At 39.7% G+C, this 22,704-nt stretch overlaps 1 protein-coding gene across 1 annotated transcript in view; it reads left to right on the plus strand.

Annotated features, from left to right (window-relative positions):
- Positions 1-22,704, plus strand: part of GPR158 (G protein-coupled receptor 158) — a gene marked incomplete at its 5' end in the record, with an annotated part of 203,150 nt that overhangs the window by 75,699 nt on the left and 104,747 nt on the right. Inside the window, 2 exons of the mRNA XM_009330617.1 lie at positions 10,374-10,476; positions 18,132-18,349. Of these exons, the coding sequence (XP_009328892.1) occupies positions 10,374-10,476; positions 18,132-18,349 (321 nt within the window). The remainder of the gene's footprint in view (positions 1-10,373; positions 10,477-18,131; positions 18,350-22,704) is intronic.

Consider the following 22,704-nt stretch of genomic DNA (forward strand, 5'->3'; position numbering starts at 1 on the left):
CACAGTACTGAACAAATTAAACCTAAAAGTGTATTTCATCCTTCCAGCTTAGATTTGCACTTAACCTTCATTTTGGTGTGTGTATTGTTATGCATCTTGGAGGATTAATTAAATGTGGCTATGCTTCTGTGGTAAAGATTAGTTATACTTCAGATTTGTACAAGAGGAAAGTTGTCCTGCTTGGAGCTCTCCCAATGGAGGAGGGCTGCTACCAAGATTTTAAGCCACCTTGGCACACTTGTGAGTCTGGGCTGCTCCGTGGAGGTCCCTGGCATAACACTGACACAGAGTCCCAGCAGGGCTCTGGGACCCGTTAGGCTATGGGCAATGTGCTCCAGCTGACACCCACCTAAAATTTCTGTGGATACAAGAGGACTCTGTAACACAGGGGCTCCCTATTGGAGACAGGATAAGGGAATATTTGCTTTCATACACATGTCTAGACACAATAGTTTATTCTCGGTCTTTTAAAATAGATGCAATAGTTTATTCTCAGTCTTTTAAAATAGGATTGCTTCTTATAGGTCTGTATCAAAGCTGGTGTTATACCATGAGCTTCAGAGAACGTCTTTATAATGGGTGGCTTTTGTAATGTTAAACTGAGGCTGGCTGTAGCTTTGTATAAAGGAGGAGTTCAGCTTGGGCAGGAAATAGCAGTCAAACAGAGCAGGGGGAAGTGGCTTTTAATCAGTGGGGCACAGGAATAGCCTTGTTGGATTAAGTGCAAACCTGAGGGAAAAATAATGATGGGCAGAGAGAAGCATCAATAAATATCAAAAGTGGTCATTTAGAGAGAGCCTTCCAAGGAACTTAGATTCATGGCCAAACCCTCCAGCTCCAGAAGGCAACAGAGGGGTGAGATATGACTCATCAAGGCTACATTGGCTTTGGATAAAAAGTAAGAATCTACATTTGAGATAAGGGAAGCAGAAGAACAGAGGAAAGATTTCAAGGTGTCTGTCTAGAATATGGTGGCTCTGTATAAGGAGCTGGATCACCAACACTCTGGCGAGCCTTAAACCTAGAAGTGAGGGCTTACCTATAGGACAGTAACTACTTAAATTCAGGGCATTTTTCCTCAAAGCTGATAAAGGTTGCAAGAAGAAAGCAAGTGTTCAGAGCAAAAAACAGGATTTTATGGTGAGCCCTCATGGCTGTTCTCTCTTTGGTGTCCTGGATGAGAAGCAGTAAGCAACTAGACAGGTATTAATTTATTAAGTATATTGCTGTTTCATATTCATTTTAGTTATAACCTTTTGTTTCAGATTTATTACCCAGAAGTATAACTATATGTCTCGCCAAATGCATTTTTTAAAACCCTTGTGCTTGCCTAGTGCTAAAGAAGAGGCTGAATGAGCTAGCAAATAGCTGGCAAATAGTGGGTGCTGTATTTTCATGGTGCTAGCGGGACATTCAGCACCTCTGTGGGACTTGTACCTTGTAATGAATGAGTGCACAGCGCCAAGCTGTGAAGATCAGTGTGAAGCTGCTATTGTCAAGTAATGGGAGTTCGGGGGGAGTTTTTTCTGACAGCAGTAATACGGTGGTGCTTCTGACTGTGATATGACCCTTATGATGGTGCTTGAACCGCAGTCTGACACACCATGGCCTGCAGTGTTCATGGGCAAGAGGAGGAATGATGGCTTTGTCACAAAATCATTGTTTCTTTTGATAGATGAAATTGTGAGAGAAGCCAGGTGATATGATTGAAAGCAATCAAGAAGAATCTGTAGTTTAACAGAGCTCAGATCATAGGTTGAACCTAGAAACTGTGCTCTGAACTTCAGTTCTGAGAGACATCCTAACCTTGAGGATGGGAGACTCGTGGCTGGAACATGGAGATATGTTTGACAGGTAGAAAAACTCAAATTCTGATACTATCTTGTAAGCAAGATTAACTTTCTTGATGAGTTGACACATTGTCAAACTGTAGAGGCTACAATCCAGAATAAATCAAAATTAATAAAAGGATATTGATCAAGTTGTGGACAGAGCAGTCACTCTGCTGCAGGACTTGACTGTCTTCTTGCATGAAAGAAATATGCTTTTAAAATGCATGCTGCTGATGGACAGAATCTAGCTGGGAGTTTTGTTTTACTGATGACCACCAAGTAAACAGAAAGACTCATTTAATAGACTGTGTCAGACTCGGTTTTGTGATAAATAATGCTGTGTCTTCATTCAAGTACCAGTGAGGTGGGTATTTTCCTTCAATTGTTGCCTAATGTTGCACCAATATAAAAGGAAAGAATGCTGCAAAATCGAGCAAAGATACTAAAATTTGGATCCTTTATGCAGAGTCTTCTCAATCTTGTTTCACACAAAATACTCAAATAGAATTTCAGTTAAGAAATGATTTTGTGACTAGGAGCGTCTTTTATCCAACTTTGCATAGTTGGACTCAACTCAAGACTCCCAGCAGTCCTGAGTAGTAAAAACCTCTGGAAAAATGGGCTAACTTGTCCTAAAGACGGACTGAATGCCAAGGAACAGGAACATCACATTATTGTAGCCTGGTTTCCTAATGCGTTTTCTTATGCTGTTAGCTGATGTCTAAGAAGGCACCAGTGCCAGCTAAAGCTTTTCTTGTGACTGTGGCATTTCAAAGAGCATTCTCTAGTGTCTAATAAAAGGTATGTCCTCATGATGTAGTCTGTCCGTCAGTAGGGACACTGATAAGGTATCTCTTCTCTACCAGATGTTATTTTCATGAAGCTTGTGGGAACTTAGCAAGTTTCTCACCCCTACTGCACTGCCTGGAACCAGCCAATAGGTCCCAAAAGTTACTGTGGGTTGGGAAAATACACACAAACTGTTACATGCCTTTTCCAATGTGACCACGTATGTCTTGCTGGTGTATGGAATCAGCCTAAAAATAACGTTCAAGAGTCAAGAAGTAATTACATTAATGGTTGCTGGGAAATGCAATAGGAATGACAGATCTAGCAGCTGGCTAGAAAATGTTGGCTTAGCAATGTTGTCTGTGTTAACTTATTAAAATATTCATAGAATCATAGAATCATTAAGGTTGGAAAAGACCTCCAAGATCATCGAGTCCAACCGTCAACCCAACACCACCATGCCCACTAAACCATGTCCCTAAGCGCCTCATCTACACGTCTGTTAAATACGTCCAGGGATGGTGACTCAACCACTTCCCTGGGCAGCCTGTGCCAATGTTTAACCACTCTTTCACTAAAGAAATTTTTCCTCATGTCCAATCTAAACCTCCCCTGGCGCAACTTGAGGCCATTTCCTCTCGTCCTATCGCTTGTTACTTAGGAGAAGAGACCGACACCCACCTCGCTACAGCCTCCTTTCAGGTAGTTGTAGAGGGCGATGAGGTCTCCCCTCAGCCTCCTTTTCTCCAGGCTAAAGTGTTGTGCACTGTTTTCCACCATTTTATTCCCCTCTTTGAATTATGCATCTAAATTACCCATTGATTATAGCAGCTATTTGTTAGCTTTTGGATGAACTATAGGAATTTTTTTCCCTTTCCAAATAGCAGGGCCAGCAGGCTATCCATGCTGGCGGTACTTTAGCAGTCAGGCTCTTTCTAAAGAACGGTGCAGTCCTCAAGATGTTCAGCCATGCTCTTCTGTGAGATGAGCTGTGCAATTCCCATGCACTCTCTATTACTCTTTCCTATTCTGAATGAGTTTTCTGTGCGTAAACTCCACAATTCTCTTGAATTACTGGCTTGGACTGGCTATTCTAGTATTTCCTATTGGCCTTTAGAAGAAAGTATGAATGGCCAACTATGAAAATTTGGTTAAATAATTAACATCAATAAGTAATAAAAAATTGAGGGTTTTTTTCATTTTTTAAAACATTGCAAAATTCTGCTAGTTTGTTAATAATTCAGGAAAATGTGAATAGGTGAGAGAGAGTACTCCACTACTCAGAACTGCACCCTTCATGGGGATCAGGAATAGATCCAGCTTTTCTCCCCACCAAATATTTTTGGAAATGCCTCACGTTCTTGCGGGTTTTGACAAGCCTTCTTAATCCCTTGTCTTACTGTGTGGCCCATTTTCCAGGCAAACTTTTGCAACGCTTGCTGCCAAGTCCCAGATGAATGCAGAAGTAGTTCACAGAACCAGACGTCCAGAGGTAAAGAACCTGTGTGTATTTTGGCATATTCCTTGACAGCTTCTGGAAGGCATTCTGCAGATAATGTTTGATATTTCCAGTATTGCCCATGTGTAAAGCACAAAATTACCCTAGTGATAGGAAAGAAGGCGTAGAGATTCAGTATGAAGAGCGTTCTCTCTAATGTAGGTAAGACACTAAGGAAGTGAATTAGACTTTGCTCTAAATGCAGTTTAACCTGTGCTGATAGTAAAAAATGTGTTAATTTATCCTCAAAGCCAAGGAAATCTGGCCCTGAGAAGGTGCCTTCAAATTAATCACACTGCATTATTTAATGGCTATAAAATTATCAGTCCCTTTGGTGTCTGTTAACAGGTTCCCCTGTAATTGCTGCACAGTTTTCTAGGAGAGGAGAAATTGTAATTTTGTTTCTTTGCACGTTAATCAGAAGTGAAGTTTGATGTGTTATAAAATGATATTCAGGTTACCAATGACAATTCCAGTCTGACATATAAAGAATTTTCTTTTTTAAAGTAGCTTGATTGTAGCCTGCACAGGTATTTTCAGCAATAATGAAAAATCCGTCTTAAACACTGTCATTGCTGAGAACCTTTTGAGTGTCCAAGCTACCCATCCTCTGAAAATTGCTGTAATTGTTGTGCTTTCATCCTTCAGTAAAGGATCCGGACTGTGGGAAGCACTTTGTAAGCTGACCTTGGGTTTTCCATATGCATGACAACAGCTGATGATGAGTTTTTTGCTGCTTTGCCACCCCCTCCAAGTAACCTGCTTTCAAACACTGCTAAATTCACCTTTTTCCCTCTCTCACTGTCTTCTAAGCAAGTACTGCGATTTGTATATATTTCTGATCTCCTCTCTTCCATTTCTTTGCCAAACACTCCATTTCCACCAATTTATTTATTTATTTTTTCACTAGAACTTGATTTTTTGTCACGTTTGTCCAGTAATGCGCTGATAACATTGGCACCTTGGCAGTGATGGAGAACCAGAAGGGAATCCTTTAGGGTTCCTCAGACATACAGCCGGGTAACCGAACTGATTTACATTGCAAAAGGGGTTAATCAGAAGTTAAAGGCTCTGCAGTCTCTTACATCTAACGAGTGTTTTCCTGCTTGAACTGGGGATGATGTGGCATTAACTTTTCTGTTCATGCTTTGTCAGTAGTAACAAATGTATCCTAACAAAAAAGCATAACTTGAATAACTTGTTTCATTTTCTGAGTATTTTGACTAAGATTAATAAAAAGATTAAAAAAAAATTAGACATTTTAACTTTAACGATCACATGTAGTTTATAATTATCTGTGTGAATGAGCTGAGACTCCTTACCATCAGTATTTAGTCTGGTCCCATGGCTTAACAAGACCAGAATAATGAAAAATCATGTTAAAAAGGAGTGGGGAGATTTTAGCAAAGCTTCAAACTATTGAGGCAAATATTGTCCTGACGGCTACCTTTGCTCTGAGCTGAATCAGCTCAGTTACTGCTGTGCTTCATCTGACTCAGAATTTAAACGATTCGGTGTCATTTTAAGTACGTTGTTGTTGGAAAACGCATTTTAAAATTTGAATTTAAACAAGAATTAACTCCACTGATGCACTCAGAAGGGAGGAGAAAAGCTACAGGGGTCTATCAAGTAACCCTGCAGTGTAAACTAAGGAGTGGCCAGCCCTGTCCTGTCCTTTTGAAACAAAATGTTGTGTTTGAAGAGAAAAGCCTTGTGAGTAGTGTTGTTGGCAGGCTGGCTGCCTCCCGAGCTGTCCGGAGGCAAGCGGGGGGCTCCTGGGTGATGCACCAGGACCTTGGATGCGTGGATGTGCTCACTGTTCACTTCTGAGACTGCAAACACACCTCAACACTTCAAACTCTGCTCTTGAAGGAGAAATGAAATGAGAAAATATAACAGGTAAAGCTTTTTCAATGACAGAGCTGTCATTGACTTCATCAGGCAGAATTTTACTCTGACTTTCATCTTCTTTCATTTATTTTTATGAGTGAGCGTGCTTGACAACATGGTAAACAGGATCAGAAAGGAGCTCTCGGGGTCTCGCAGGACACCAGCCTGCTCCAGCTGCCATCATGTGCCAGGCACAAAATTACTCTTCTGTATCTAGTATTTCCTAGACATTCCCTACATGCTGCCCCAAAACCAGAGCAAAGAAATGTGGGCTTATTTGTATTATTTTGCTAAGATTTTTCTATCATGACTTTGCTCTTATTCCATCCTTTGAACAAGGAGTCGACTTTGGAAAAGGGAGACATCCCCATCACTCTATGCATGTGGAAATACAGATTTTGAAAGATGCTCTTTGAAAAACTTGAAATACCCAAGTCAAGGCTGACTGCATTTTTAGTCTTTTTTTCTTTTCTTTTTTTAATTCTAAAATTACTGTTTAAACCCCTCTGCTCCAGAATGCCATGGGCCAGATTTGTTTGGTGGTTTATCTAAGTTTCTAAATTACATGTAGGACATGATGCCACACGCTTTCTCTTTTAAACTACTAGTTTCTTTTTGCCTTGTCCTTCCCTTCTATGTTCTGGTGTGGCTGTAACACCTGCTTTGTGTATTTGCTGAATACTTTGTCATTTGGTTTTTGGCTAATCAGATCTGATGAAGGGCTTTGCCTCTTTTATGCCAGAAGATTCGGGTCAGACTTCCAAAGCAATTGCGCAGGTTATTGGAAGGATTTATTTTCTTTCCAACAGATATATTCTTTATCACAATCGATTTTTCCAAATTTGTCCTTTACAACAAGCAGCGTAAAAATAAAATCAATACAACCTTTTTTAACTGATTTAGATGATGTGTCTGTGTTTATTCAGGACCTGTTTGTTTATAAATAATTTCAAGATAAATATTCATTGAATTTCTTACTTTTTGAGCTGACTGTATAATTTAAAGTATACTATGTTAAACTTGGGAGTCGTTACATTGTACAAATATTGTAAAGCTGAAAGTATAAACTTGCAAACCAGGGAACAGACAGCTGGAATAAATGTGCTGCGTGAATTGTACAGATGCCTGTTGTTCTCTTTTTAGCAAAGATTATGGTAAAGCTGTTCCAAATTGTAACCAAGCCATCTATAAGTCCTAATGGCTGGAAGTTAAAGCAATGCAAATTCCGTTTAGGAGTATGATGTCCTGAAGGGCATATCAGAGGAAGGCTCACTTGATAGCCACGCTGCGTCTTTCACTGTTTGCCTCGACACTTGCCGCTGGGCACATAGGAGATGTGATACAAGCCTAAAGGGAGCTTCTGGTCTAACCTAAGGTAGCTGCTCTTATGAATTAAATAAAGCATGATTTTTAAACAGCTGATGGCCACTAATGAAGAACAAAATACACAGGAATATGGTGGTTTTATTCCCACAGCTTTGCTGTCACATTTATAATGAAATCTGAAACCAGGTCAGTTTTATGCTTCCTTTTTTTGCTTACGTGGAGGCGGATATGTTTCACATATCGGTTTTTTTCGGTGCTAAGTTCTACATGGATCAAACCTTAAGTAACTTAGCAGCAGATTGATATTTTACTGGCTGTGTCTGCACAGTCTGTTGTGGCCTGCTCAGTCTCTGTGCTCCTGGTGGCCTGAAGCCCATGACCGATACTGTGGGCTGCCGTGGCTGAGCTAGTACAGCTTTGCAGGGCTCGGGCTCTGGGGGTGCCACTGGGGTCGCTGGAACCAGGGCGCCACTTGCCAGGGCAAGGACAAAAGTGGCTTGCATGTGCCTGCCGTGTATTGTGCGGATTCACCCACAGACAGCCAGGAAAAGCCTCTGTATCTGATAAAAGAACCTTGATTAAATAAATCTGGACTTGTTTGCTAAACTCCTTCTGTACACCAGCAAATTCTTACTCAGTTTATTAATTACCTTTTTCACCATAATATTTACCACTGTTGGTTAATATAATATGAACTGTTAAATCATTTGTAAAAAGAGGGGAATTTTTTTTTTCCCCGGAAAAGTATTTTCCCCATTTTTGGCCACATGATATTTAGTGTTCTTCCCTGCCTCGCTGCTGCAATTTCTTAAAAAAAAGTCAGGCTGTAAATAGTTCTGTTTCCATGCAGTGTTGAGCACGGTGGAATGTCAGAGTTTGAAACTGCATCTAGAGGGATCTAGGCTTGCTTTCTCTCCTTCCTTCCTTTCAAAAGACTGATGTTCTGATCCCTGTTACACCTTTGCATGGGATTATACGGACTGCGAGAAACAGAATTTGACCGATGGTTTTTAAGGTGTGCATTACAGCTGCCAAAGACTGAAAATAAGGATAATATCCTAGACCAAGGAAAGATAACAGCGTTTGACATATTTTGTTTGTTTTCAAGTTCTAGACTCGTCAGCGACAATACAATAAAAGTTACAGACTTTTATTTGGTATGAATATTGGATGTGTGTGAAAGGATCATCAGTAAAGCATTTATTTTAATGCAGAACAGATTCATGAGCCTGTGACACATTTTATATGAAGAATTTGTTCAGTGGGAATGGGTTATGGATATGGTGCTAGGGGTACTGTAGTGTTCACAGAATTCAGTAGAAGCTACTTCTTTTCTTCCTTGCCTCCAAAAAGAAAATGCAGTCTCTATAGCAGTGTGTACCTCCCCATTACAAAGCAAGAAGCCAAAAAGGCAGAACAGAATTTTCCCCTGAAAAAGTCTTTTTACTTCTTTAACTGCTTTTCTGTGCTTGGTTAAAGAGGTTTTGCTGTCATTGGACTTGCACACACACTCATCCCATTTCGATTTCTTCTGTCCTCCACCTTGTCAACAGTCACATTTCTGTAGGGTGACGATGAAGTGTGAAGAAAAATGATTTGTGCCTTCTCTTCTCATTTTTTCTTGCTTTCATGTTTGTACAAAGGCTGAATGAATTTTCAGTGTTCTTGCATGCCAGTTTCCTGTTTATTAGTTGTTTTCCAATAGCACCCACAGGCCCGCACTGCGTGCGCGGACATCAGATCAGCAAAGGGTACGAGAAAAGACGATGCCATCTGGGGAACTGAGGCAAAGAAAAGCAAAGTGGCTTTCACAACATCAGGCAGAATTATGTCACAAAGCTGAAATTTGAGATTAAAAAATTGAGTTTTTCTTAAGTGTCAGTGCAGACTGTCCTTTCTTGGTTTGCATTTGATTTTTGAAACTTAGATCTTTTTTACTAAACCCTGTCCTCTGCATCTTCCTCCCAGTCGCAGGCAGTTAGAGATTGAAGCATACTCTGAAGTCACAGACAGTCACAAATAAGTGGTACGTAAGGAAGTGAGAGGACAGAGGGTGTTTAGTTAAATCATTCAATTGCTCACTGAGGAACTACTAGCGTCTAGTTCCTATTCATGGAGGCATGTTGGTATAGGTACACCTATACTGACAGGAAAGGCATCTAGTACAGAAGCCTACTTTGATCTGATGAAGTGAAATAAGCTATACTGGGGGAAAATCATTTTACCAGTGTTTCTACCTTTATGTTGCTGAACCATTCTTTCCCTCTGTACTAGGCAGAGTCTATTTGTTGTACAGAAATGGTCTGACAGTAGATGTTCTGTCACTGTAATAAATTTGCTGTGGTTGTCCTCATGTCAAAATTAAGCAAAAGTGAAGTTGAGTTAAAACAAAACTTGTTTCACATATTACTTCCTCGAAAAGGGACAAGAGAGCTTAGAAGTATGGGGCTCCCGTTGGTGTAGGTTTGCTCTCTTTCAGCTAGGTCAGATTTAGGTCTGCAGCCATTTTCTCTAACCAGTTGTTGGCTTTGTTTTGGCTGGGTCAGTCTCCACTCCGGTATGGTTGCCAGTGCGGCAGGCGCACCGGCACCAGAACGTGCTGCCTGCAGAAAGTTGGTGGCTTGGCTGCAACTGTCCACGTTCTCCCTCATGTAGCGTGAGCTTCAGCTGTCTGAACCCCACCTGCTCTGCTGGGGAAGAGTGCTGGAAACTCTCTAGGAAAAAACACAGCCATCTGATGTCCCACCTAGAGCCAAAGTACGAGAATCAAATTCGGCACTCGGTCGGTTTATCGGTGGGACAGGCTTGCTTATAGCTGTCTGTGCTGTTTGCTGGTGATGAGTAACAAGAAAAAAAATTGGAGTGTTATTTGACTATGGGAAAAGTCGCTGAGAAAATACGGTCGGACTGGAAGGGGTGACTGTTTATTCTTAGAAGTCTGCTCACAGTGTCTTGTAACGTTTTATGCTTGAATGTACATCTGAGTGTATCGTTGTATGATCATCTGCATGACTTTTCTTTTTTTTCCTTTCTTACAGTGCATGCCCATTAAAGGCCTTGGATTTGTGCTCGGAGCCTACAAATGTATTTGCAAGGCTGGATTCTATCATCCCAACATCTTCTCAGTGAACAGCTTTCAGAGTAAGTGCCTTTGCTTGAGTTTAAAAAAAAAGAAAAAAGAAAACAGAGCTAGCATTAATAATGCAGGGCTCCTTTTTATCCTCGTCAGGGTTATACAGTAAAATCCCAGTGGTTTGCAACTCTTGGATTATATAATCACTTAAGGAGTTCTAGCCCTTTGGTTTGTCATTCACAATACTCTTGAGGATCCTGTAAAATATAGCCGCTTGAAGAATATTTGATTTGTAAATAAATTTAAAAACATGAAGTCTTGCTATGGGGAAACAGAGATTTCTGGCATCTGTGCTCAAGTACAAGTATTGAGAAAATTAATCTAGTAATTTTCTCTTTGGTCAGGGCAAACTAGAATGCCCTAGCCTCTGGCTTTCTGCGGGCTTTAATTATTTTCATTTTACTTCATTTGCAAAGTAGATTCCAAAGGAGCATCCAAACTCTAATACTTACTGATGAGGTATTAGAGATGGGTCAGGCCTGAGAGTCTGGTTGGCTGTATGGTACAGATGACATATAGCCTACACTTGCCCAGAACGCATGTTGTATGGTACTTAGACTGAGTTGCCCAAAGTAATGGAAACAGAACTCGGTTGATACTCAGCAGGGAAAATATATAAACTGCATGCCCAAAGTTGATGTCTATTACTTTCATCATATGACCAAAGAGTAATCTCTGCGCAGATTTTGTGCCGAAATTGTTGCAGTTATACTAGTAGAGCTCATGCTGCAGTCACAGGTGTGAAGGTGTTCCTTGAGGGTGTAACAGGGCATCCTTCTCTGCCTCCTGCTTTCGAGTCAATATCATCACCAGCTTCTTTGCACCATCCTTTAGCCAAAGGTTCATGTTGTCAGCTCTCTGCTGTGGGAGCAGTTTGTATGAGATGCCCAGGGAATGGCAATGAGTAGCATTCACCAAGCTTGGTCCAGGACTGCGTGTATTATCTCCTGCCTTCTGTGAACACAGCTGTTCCTTTTCCACTATAGAAATACCTCTAGTAGTATTCAACACTTAACGTGCACCTCTGTGATACTGACAGATACAGATTCAGATGTTTTGTACTGGTAAATCATGTGCAGGATTACATGACATGGTACTTGTAAAAGCTACAGAGTACCTGATAATTGGGTTAAATAAATTATTTGGTGTGGACTCAAAAGCTGCAAATAAAGCTTCCAAGTTCCTTACTATATTAGTTACTCATGAGCTCTGCTTTCTTACATAAAAAGTGACAGGGGTTATAGATGAAAGGTAAATAACTTTTAATATTAGGAAAGCTTTAGAATTCCCTATTTGTTCGCAGCCCTGAGTTCCAGATATTAAATACTTTGGTCTGTGTCATGGGTTGGCCTGTTTTCTATTGATTTGGTCTGATTTGGATATAGATTGGCCAAGATATCTTACCCCTAACTCAGTGTATCTCATATATAGATATGAGAGAGAGAGATACGTCATGTCTCCTGTTGCATAAATAGCACAGTGTGTTTGTTCAACAGTTTACCTAGTGAGTGTTTGTTTCCCTTCTCTTTTCATATTGTGGAGTGTTGCAGAAGGCAGCCTTGTGATAGTGCTTTTTCTCTGGACTCTGTGTGAATTTTTTGACAAAGGATGATGTTTGGTTGCTCCTGCAGTGCAGTGAGTTATGGTGGAGTTGGGATTTAACTCCTTGAATGAGCATATAAAAAAAATCATTCTTAGATTTTTGTCATACCAAATGCCACAGAACACACAAAAATAATGTGGCTAGAGATCGTAACACCATTGATCATTAGGGATGAGATTGATTTTATCTCATATCATCTGTCTAAAATGTATATGATTGGTATGTATTAGTCACCTTGGTTTCAACTGCAGTCAGCAGCGAGAGCGTGGCTCCCCGGAGGGTAATTCTGCTGCTTTAGAAAGGCAGAATTTGACTTTAGATGGGAAAAGGAACTCTTCAGGCAAATAACCTTTTTTCTCCATTTACTATAGAAGGAGGAGCCTATATAGCTACCTTAGATTGGATATTTAGCTTCTAAATAGCTAACATAGAGTGAAATTTGTCTCATCAAAGTCTCTGCTGATATTTTAGGGGGTGTAATTACATCATCTGGGGCCACTTTGATTTGAGCATGTGTTACTGTGAGCTAACATAAACATGAGTTTTGAAACAGTCAGTAATAAAGAACTGCTTTAATTCATCCAGATGCAGCTCAATCTGTGAAGCTCTATAGGTGATTTCAAAAAGTGAACAGTGAGACAGCTAGTGCAAGACTGGAGATGACTGTGAAGTAGTGGGAGAAAAACCAGTGGTTCAAGGGAACTTGGCCCTGTCACCCAGCTGCATTCTGTAAAAAGAAAAAAGGAAAAGATGACATGGTTAAAACGGCTGTAGTATGTATTTGGAGGTTGAAAGTGGTGCTAATACAGGAATTCTAGACACAAATCCTGCAAGCAGTTTTGACAGAAACTATCTGACCCAAAGATCTCTTTGTGGAGATAAGTTGGTGAAGTTTGATAATAAAAGAGATGAAACTGAGCAGAAATGTTAATCGTTTAGAAAGTATTCCTAGTGGAAGAAAATAAAGAGGCAGGAAAGATTTGCAGGTCTCGAGATGTAAGTAAGCAGATAGATAGAAAAAATGACCCATTTTATACTTCTGTGGGTTGAAAAGTTGGATTGAGTGTGTTGTCTTGAAATGGGAGCATTTCTCAATGATGCTGGGATTCTGCACCACGGCAAAATATGGTTAACTACAGTTGCACGTTGTACCTGAGGTGTCAGAGTTTTAAGCGGGGGCAAGGTTCTGCTTTAGGTGCAGATGAATGTTTTTGTTTAAGTCTGAAAGATAGCTGTATAAAATGGCTTTGTAGGGATGTTGGACACTCTGTATGGTTTGCTGGTGGGACGGCTTAAAAGATTGCTTATCTGCCTTCTCTGCAAACTCAGCTGGGGACCTGAATGCCAAAATGCAATGTTGCATAAACAGTGTTCTCCATAGGAAAGAGTCTGCGGATCGGTTGTTTTTCTGACTTAAAGCAAGCACGGTATTGCTGCTCACAGGGAGGTTGCACAGGTTCCCAAAGTGGGTGTGGGACAAGGGGCACGGCTGAAATTTAGGCTGTTCTCTTACTGAATAGAAAGCCAGGTAGGAGAGCGTTTCCCTCCCAAGGCTGAGTTTGCTCTTCAGAACTTACAGTGCCAAAATACATAAAACCTTTCTGTTTTTTCTGCATTAGTTAATGAGGACCCTGGGTACTAGTGGGGCACAGAGTTATTGCCATATTTCCAGGGTCTCTTTTGAGGACAGAAATTGATTTTAGAAAAAGATGTATTTCATGTATGCAAGTTGCATTAACCTGTAAGTGCTTGAGTACATGATTATGCACTTTGTCCTAATGGCTCATTTTTAGGTAGCACTATTCTTGTAGGTAGAATAGACTAACTGCTGACTACATACATTTTAACATTTTTGTAACACTTTCTCCAAAGCACTTATGTTTTCTGCCTCACGGGGTAATCAGGTTTGCATTGGAAGATCCTTAGTAGAACAGCGGTGCTTTGTTCAACCTAAAAGTTCATTCTTTAGCAATGCATCATCCATATATTGCAGAGATTCTGCTCAGCTCTTGCTGTTTGGATGTGGAACAGGGAACCTGCCCTGTGCAAAAAGGTGCTTGCATCAGAGGTGGCTCTTTTGTCTGGATATGGGACTTACTGTCTCTAACGGTGCTATGATCACATAAAAAGTCCCAGGAGGGGTTTCCAGTTCAACGGGAATTCCCATTTTTTACACCTGTCCTTTGGCTTTGGTTCTTCAACAGAACTCGCATGCGCAGATCTTTGCACGTATGAAGGCTGTCACTGACTTCAGTGATCCCTTTCTGGGGTGAGGATTATGACCATGGCTGATTACCAGGTTTTGATGCTAGAAGGACCAGTTACGTTCACACACACTGAGTTACTGCAGCCAATGCCACTGGTGGTGGTCCTAATTTATGCTATAATAGAACAGGAGCAGAATCAGTCTTTTGTTCTGCTCAGTGCTCAGCATGCACTGTGCTCTCTGTGTTCATCTGATGGTTTTGCCTGGGGTCTGGGATGATTTTGTTTGGGATGGTAGCAATCCCTGCCCTGGCACTTAGCAGTCTATGGTGCCATTCTTACTTTGCAGGAAGATCTTGGCTGGCAATGTTGCAGCTGCTGAGGCACCCCTTGCATAGCAGAGTGTACTTAGGAGAACCAAAGCTGATGAAGAGTTACCCTCAGGAGGCCATTTCAAAATCAGATGGGCCGATCAGACAGAAAAATAAGACTGGGATAGAAGAAGGAAGAACTAGGAAATAAATATAGTAGAGGGGACATAGCTGAAGCATTTAAGCATTTTGTTTTATTTTTCCAGTACTCAAGCATTTTCCTTATTATATTTCATATTAGTTTGTGTCCCTGTTCCTACTTTCCACCAATTATTTGTTATTTTCTCCTTCCATTTTATCCTTTTTTTTGTTACTGCATTTTTTTTTTCTTTTCTTTTTTCCTTGAAGGCAGTACTTTTTCACACCTTCCTCATCCTCAGTTTGAACTCCTGCAGCACAGTCAATCTTTCAGTGTTTGCTTCCATCTCATCTGTGTCAGTGCTAAAACCATTGCTGCCTTACATGGAGCAGAATTGGCTTCTTGTCCATCTGCCTTACCAGTGTCTAAAATCTTTTGCCATCTTTTGGGGATGAAAACCTGATTTTCTTCACTGGAGGAGGCATGTGTAATCCCAATGAGCTGCTGAGACAGGAGAAGGCATGGCACAGTGAAATCTCTAGCAGTGCTATAAGGGGGCAGTAACTTCATGCTTGGCTTGGACTGTCTATGGTTTGAATTGACATTACATTAACTTTGGTGAGGGGACAGGGCCAGACATAAAGGGCAGAAATGTTCAACTGGGCAGTGGGCAGCAGTGCCCTGAGACATATAGTCAGAGCAAGGGTGCGGATGGACAAACAAGGCCCCAGTCAGTGGTAAATACAATGATCAGTTCTTTCCCAAGAATTTCTTTTAGAGGGTCTGAAAAATGTTCTTTCTTTTTGGCAAGGAGGAAAAAAAAAAAAAAAGATAGGGATTGTTAATAATGCCTTATCACATTGTGTAAAATCTCAAGTAGATCCAATTTTTTGGATCTTTCTTATTTTAGCTATAATGAAGAATCATTTCAAAGTCAAAAGATATTCACCAGATGATCAGTCATAGCTGGCAGTGTGGAGATGCATATTGATGATCATCCTTTGTATACAGCAGACAGCATGACACCAGACAGATGTAAGCAAAGGCTTGCTGTTGCGTTATGAAGTCATATCCTTGGGATATTTACTGCAACATGCAACTGTTTATTGGCTGTTATCCCTGTAGTATGTGATGAGCATACACATGAAGAAACTTCCGTGCATGACTCAGATAAGAAAATGCTTGATAAAATGGATTATAATGTATTTGCAACAACTTTCAAGGTTGAACATTTCAGAAATAAAGTAAGAATATCAAGTTGAGGACCATGCAAAATTATTAAGCCATATTCATATAATATTTGTGACTTAAGTAATCTCATGACTTCAGGTTTTAAACGGTATTTTTTCAGTGGTTAAGTTTTTACACTGAAAATAATTTACTTAGTTACCACAATAAAAACATACTAACAAATGACTCATGTGTGGCTCAGAAATGTGAGATTTTAAAGAGATTAAATAATCTTTTTGGACATGGGCTAATTGAAGGGCGACTCTTTATGGAAATGATAAAGGAGCAGGTGGGTGGTGGAAAAGCAGGTTGACATGGGTGCAAACGTTGAGGAAACGAAGTGGAAAACTCGGACAGTAGGTAGTGCACTCTTCATTTGGATATGGAGATGGGAAGTGGGAGGCTGTGACTTCTGTGTCTGACAGAGGACAGTGTGGGTCCATTGCTCTAGCTGTAATTTAGAAAACAGAGATATAACGTTAGATATGGAGAAGGTGGTTTCTGGCAAAGCCCTTGGAATGCTAATGGGCTGAAGTCCATGGGTGTTTGCTCTGAGAAGTTCTAGTCCTGGGATATCTTCAGGATTAGTGTTCCTTAGAGGTTCTCCACCTTATTGGGATGCCCAAGCACGTTTATTTTCCAGCTTTTCCATTCCTACCTCCCACAGTCTGGGTCAAAAAGACACAAGATCTCTTCTTGCTGTCTGCTTATATCTAAGAAAATCTGGCTACCAGCATGAGTCAGCACCACTCTGCTATATTCAGGTTTCCAACATTTTTGTTTAGAATAAAACTCCAAAGAGAAATCCACAATCTTAATGAGAAATACCAACCTGTTCTCCGCTCACTGCGGGATGCGGGAGTGAAGCATCCTACACTGAGGATGAGGAGCACAGGGCCGCTGGAACGGCATGCCAAATAAACAGACTTGTGTATACAGACTCTTTGTCCCTTTCCTGGGCTTTGCATGTCGGCAGATACGTGCTCACATGCATTCGTACATAGATTTGAGAAAGCAAGAAATAATTACCCTTGTAGATAACCTTCTGCTTCAAATGTTTCAAGCTAAAAGTCTGAAGAGTTTCATAAGCCAATATGCATGTGCAACATCAGTGGAATAGGCTGTCTCTTGAATTAAGACTAAACAATGCATGATTTACTAATTTCACTGACAGAGGAGGAGAATTTTGATCGAAGATACTCGAGCAATTCTCTAGTCTTATGAAAAGTGAGAGAAGTTATCACACATTTTAACATACCATTGATTTGGCTTCAGCCACATACTCTTGTTTCTGGAAGCTCCTAAGCCTGTCTTGCTTATATTAAACATTTTCAACAAATTCAGTTTTCTTTCTTATTTAACAATATGCTTTTTTGCCCCCTTTTTCTTTCACCTTTTTATTCCAATAATTGCCTGTAGGTTAAGCAGTCTTACAGGGGGTTACAGGCAAGTGTTCACGGATCAGAAAAAATAGGAATCCTCCTATGTGCTCTGTTGGTGAGTTCACTTTGATGGGCAAGATGTCAGCTCAAGAATCATTGATTTTCATAGACAAAATACTAACTTGCCAATAAGTTTTCCAGATTTCCTGGTGTGCTTGTGTGAACAATGGAAAATTATACTTAGTGTAAGTGCACTGGTTTTGCTTTGGGGAGAGAGTAGTGCAATCATGCAACAGCATGCTGAACAAATGTTAATTAAGAAGGGTTTTATCTAATTTGAGGCTAATTAATTCACTAGATAGCATCTTTATGAAATTGAGGAACAATCGGAAATAGGATCAGGGCTTGTACTGTGAACATTAAGTAGTTAATGGGTCTGCTCTTCATGAGTCTGTGTAAAATCCTTTCCTTATTCCCAAATCCTTGATGTAATTTTTTCCCCATTTAGAAGTCTCCTTCAAAGAATTTCCTGTGCAGATTTAGCCCACTTTAAATACAACAGGAAAGCATTTGGCATTTAATAAGCTTACTTTCCCTCATGTCTAAATTGGTCTGCGTTTTCTGAATGTGACAAAGGAGGGTGAAATGAGGAAAGCAGCCCTAGCAAGCCATTTCGTAACTTAATGAAAGAGGCCAACAGGGAGTCAGCAGAGGACTGGTTTGCTCCTGTATGGATGAACTGCCCATCCTGTACAACTAAAGGTGTCTCACCTTACCCTTCTGATACTTTCAGGAAAGGATGCAGAAAATCGCTTTTCTGGAGGTGAATTGTCGGAAGAAGTCTACACGTGCCTACCCTGCAGGGAAGGATGTTCTTACTGTACAGATGATACTCCCTGCTATGCACAGGAGGACAAGTATTTACGGCTGGCTATCATCTCGTTCCAAACGCTCTGTATGCTGCTGGACTTCATAAGCATGCTGGTAGTCTACCATTTTCGCAAGGCAAAGGTAAGCAGACATGTTTTACTTTGATATTCCTGCTCATTGTGTGGTACAGACTCATTTATGTTAGGTGTATAGCTTCTCATTTTGACAGTCAATTTCTCAGGTAAGGAGCTTAAGTCAAGGAGAGGATGGGATTTCCAAACAGGAATGCTTTGCTTTAGGTGTGGAGGTACCTAAATTGTTTATGTAGTTTTTGAAAAAAATGCTGAGCAATTTGTGTCTCCCAGTGAAATCTGCTTACATTTATAGATGGTGCACAAAAATCAAGGAAACCTATTACGTTCGAAGTAATTTTGGAAAATCAGGCCAATTACGCAGGTATCTAAGGAGGCACGTGGGTATTTATAGTCTCGGGATCTTGAAAGTCTCTGTTTTACCACTGCTGGGAATGATGTTTGGTTTAAATATATTTGAGAGACTAGCTGGAAAGTAATTATATCAAAGAGAAATCTTTCCAAATCATTCTAGTTCCTAGAGAGTTTAAACTTGATTCTATGGTTAAAGATTCTTCTTTTTTCACTGAAGTATGAATATATTAAAGAGTGTCTGTAAATTGCTGATGCAGGCTATGGTTATGTTTTATGTACTAACCTAACGAACTTTCTGCTTTTACCTCACTCAAAATCTTTTAACATGTAAGATCTTGTGGAATCTCACTGTTGCCTCAGTAAATGCAGAATATTCTCTGAAACTTCCAATTTACTAAAAAAAAAAAGAATTGAAGGTGGCACGTATTCGCTACCTACGTTAGGGAGACGTAGGTGTGCACACAGTATGCTACACTATTGAAATTAATAGCTTCATCCACTTTCCATAACTAGATAAGCAGTTCCATTTTGGTTTTTGGAACACTTGATCCCACAGTCTTCCTAATCCTACAGCGTCTGTGTTACAAATGTGTGGCTCATTTTGAAAGACTTTAATATCCTGGCAGGAAATCACAGAACAAGCAGTAACATTCTTTTTTTTTCTCTTCTGTTTCTGAGACTCTTTGTATTTAATGATATTGCATAAAATGATTCAAATTACAGACTTAATTGTATTTATAAAGTTTTTCATTATTAAAAGTCTGTTGTAGGCATCTGTTTAGTTGCCTAACATTAACTTAGCAGAAGAATTTAATTCCAATTTTGTGAGGTTTTAGTCCGCCCGGTAATGTTACTCGCTTTTAATGTCATAGACAAAATCATGAAAGAAGCATTCCTTGTGAGTAAAAAATTTAGTCTCTCTAGACCTACAGAGTGAACAGAGTAGATTACTTCATACACAGCTATTGCAAATTTGGCTTGATTTTTGATATATATATCTACTACAGTAAAAAAAAATACATCTTTATTAAACATACTACAGAAATCTTGTATGTCACAAAACCTGCTAGTAACAAAAGGTGCACTTTTATGATGATTAGCCATTTCTCCAAAGTAGGTTATGAATAAAGACCCAGATGGGATCTGAATATTTAATACCAAAGCAATACCAAAGAGGCATATGCACACCTTTCCTTGTTTCTAAAGAACTTTTCAGTCTTTATAAAAAAAATTGAGCTTTTTTTTTTCCAGATTACTTCTTACCATTAAAGATTCATTATGACATCTGAAGGAGTGAGAACCAGACATAAAAGAAAACATTCTTTTTTCCAGAAAGAAAAGTAATGCCTTTGAGACATTGCATTTCACTCAGTTGGACAGAGGTGGATTAAATGATAATTTTGCTACCTTAGAAAAGCATTGACTTTGCTCTAAGTGTATATCTCACAAGGAAAAGAGGAGGAAAAAAAGAGACAAAAAAGTAATATGGTGATTAACAATCCTTTCCTTTATGATTGATGTTTTCAAGGAATAGAAACTGATAAATAAGTGTCCCATTGCTTTTCATGTCGTTCAGCTGAGTTTTTTCTTGGATTCCTTTTATGTTCTTTATCTTGTTGGTACAGCATGATTTTAAAAAGAAAAAGATCTTGTGTGATTACCTTGAAATGAGAAGCTGTATGAAGGGCAAACATACTGAAAACAATGAGTATTTGCATAAGAAAACTGCTGGTTATACTGGATAATGACAGAAATTTGGAGTCAATAAAGAAAACTAGTAACTGACTGTGTACTCTCTGCCAAGGGGGGAAAGTCATGAAAGTGAAAGAACAGCTGTTGAAATACGTTCAACATATCTGCATTTTAAGAATTTCCAACTGTTAGTGAAACAAACCTTGATTAGGTTAGTATATCTGTCTGTGATTAAAGTTACTGTGTTAAACTGCTCATTTCCATTGTGCTGGGTGGGTGTCAGAGAAGAGCATTTTTTGGATTCTCTCCCCATGTATGGCACTACAATATTCAAATAGTTACAAGAAGTAATTTTTAATACAGCATTTTAACAGAAAGAACTATGTACTGCTACCATATCAAGAAACAATCTTCAAAGTCTTTAAAAGAGTAAAAGATGGGGGTTAAGAATTAAAAAAATGCTAAATTAAGGCCCCAGCGCTGCAAAGAATGAAGAGTAGATATGTGGCATTTTGGTACAGTAAAATGAGCTCAGTAAAATGGGAAGGCAGATGGGATCAGGATGCCACTCTAGTAAAAGTGACTGTACAAAACACTACTTAATGCTTGTACTTTATGGAGGCTCCTGGTAAATGTTAACTTCAAAAAGCTAAGGTCCTGAAAAGTTTAAGTCTGCCAACAGAAAGCACCTTGGGAAGGTACACCCCTGGCACCTTGACTGTCATATTATGAGTATAATAATTCAATGATAAAGGTCTATAAAGACCCTTTAGGTCGTGATGGAGGTGACAACCTTGGTCTCAAAAAAATCAGCGTATCAGTAAGAGCAGATGCAGGTCAGAAGTATTTTAGAGAAGAGAAGAAATATCTCAGCTATTCAGATCATAGTTGTTACACATATTATGACCAAGCAGTACTTATAATGGAAACTGCTGTGGAAGAGTTGCTCATCGGCTTAGTTTCATCAACAGTGAGGAATATATGCTAGATCCAAGCCAGTTACTAAAAGAACAGCCGTTGGTAAAAGATCTACTGCTCCACTCCCAAAGAAGATAGCAATGAGAGCAGAGATGTTTTCAACAATTACTGCCAAAGTGTTATTGGCACAATGTGATGATACGACTTTTGTTTTGACACGATCTTTATTACTGACCTAGGATGTAATAATAAAGATCTACAGGGAAACCTGGTAAATATCAACCAAAGTGGTTCCACGAGTGAAAGATCTTGACAAAATGAATGGTAATAAATAGGCAAAGCCTATAGCAAAGCCAGATGACTGGCTTCTAAAAGCCAGGCTTCTCTTTAGAGGAACCTTTAGAAGCCTCTGAAGTTTTAAGTCTCTTCTTTTAGAACTTCTAAAGGTTCCTCTAAAGAGTCCTCTTCAGATTTCTGAAAGAACTCCTCTAAAAAACTGCTGAATTATTTACTGTAGAGTAAGCTACTGCTTACATTAATAGCAGTAGAGGGGGAATGGAAGATAGGAAACGTGACATCTGTGTTTATAAAGACTTCCCGTAATGGTGACAAGAACTAAAGATCAGTAGGTCCAACTTACATGTTTGCATATTCATAGAAATGGTAATAAAAAATAGAACTACTGGGTCCATGGATGAGCGTGGGAAGTGGGCTTTTGTGAGCATGTGATGCCCTACAGATGTATTTATAGCTCTGTGAAGGTGGATTATGAGCATGTGGATATGAGAGTACTTTTTCCAAGGTCCGCTGCTAAAAACTCTTAAAAATTATGATCTCAAGGGGCTAGATGAGCTACACTTCCTGTAGGTAACCAAGAGATGACAGAGGAAAAGACAGTGCAGGAAATATGGTATAAAATCATGTAAGGCAGGGAGATGTTGCCGTGTGAACAGATATTCATGGTTCCTCTTAAGGTATCACTAGAGGGTGTTCAAGGGATCTCTCAAGTGGTTAAAAAAAATCAAATAGGTGTTTTGCACAACTTTTAGTTGCTTTATGTCACTCATTGGAAAAGAATATCATGGATCCTAAAGTATAAATCAATTCAAATAGAGTTTAGAAGGAATCATAAAGGGTATTTCCATTATTGGCTGTTTAAACACAGTGGTTTTGGTGAAACATCTGGTGCAGGAAGTCCATAATTTTTATTGTTGGAAACTGGGAGGATAGACCAGGAAGGATCACTCTCTGCTGTTCTCCTTCTTTAATAGCGCAGCATAGGCCATGACCTGAGGTGGGACACTACACTGTGAATTAGAAAGCCATTCTTTTGTTCTCTTGGCAAAGAGTCATTGAGTTAGATTTCATGCCTCTTGAAAGCATTGTGATTACTCATATAGATTTGCATATTTGGTAGATGGCAAAACAAAATTCAACTCA

Source organism: Pygoscelis adeliae, unplaced genomic scaffold, assembly GCF_000699105.1.
Source record: "Pygoscelis adeliae isolate BGI_AS28 unplaced genomic scaffold, ASM69910v1 Scaffold27, whole genome shotgun sequence".
NCBI classification, from domain to species: domain Eukaryota; kingdom Metazoa; phylum Chordata; class Aves; order Sphenisciformes; family Spheniscidae; genus Pygoscelis; species Pygoscelis adeliae.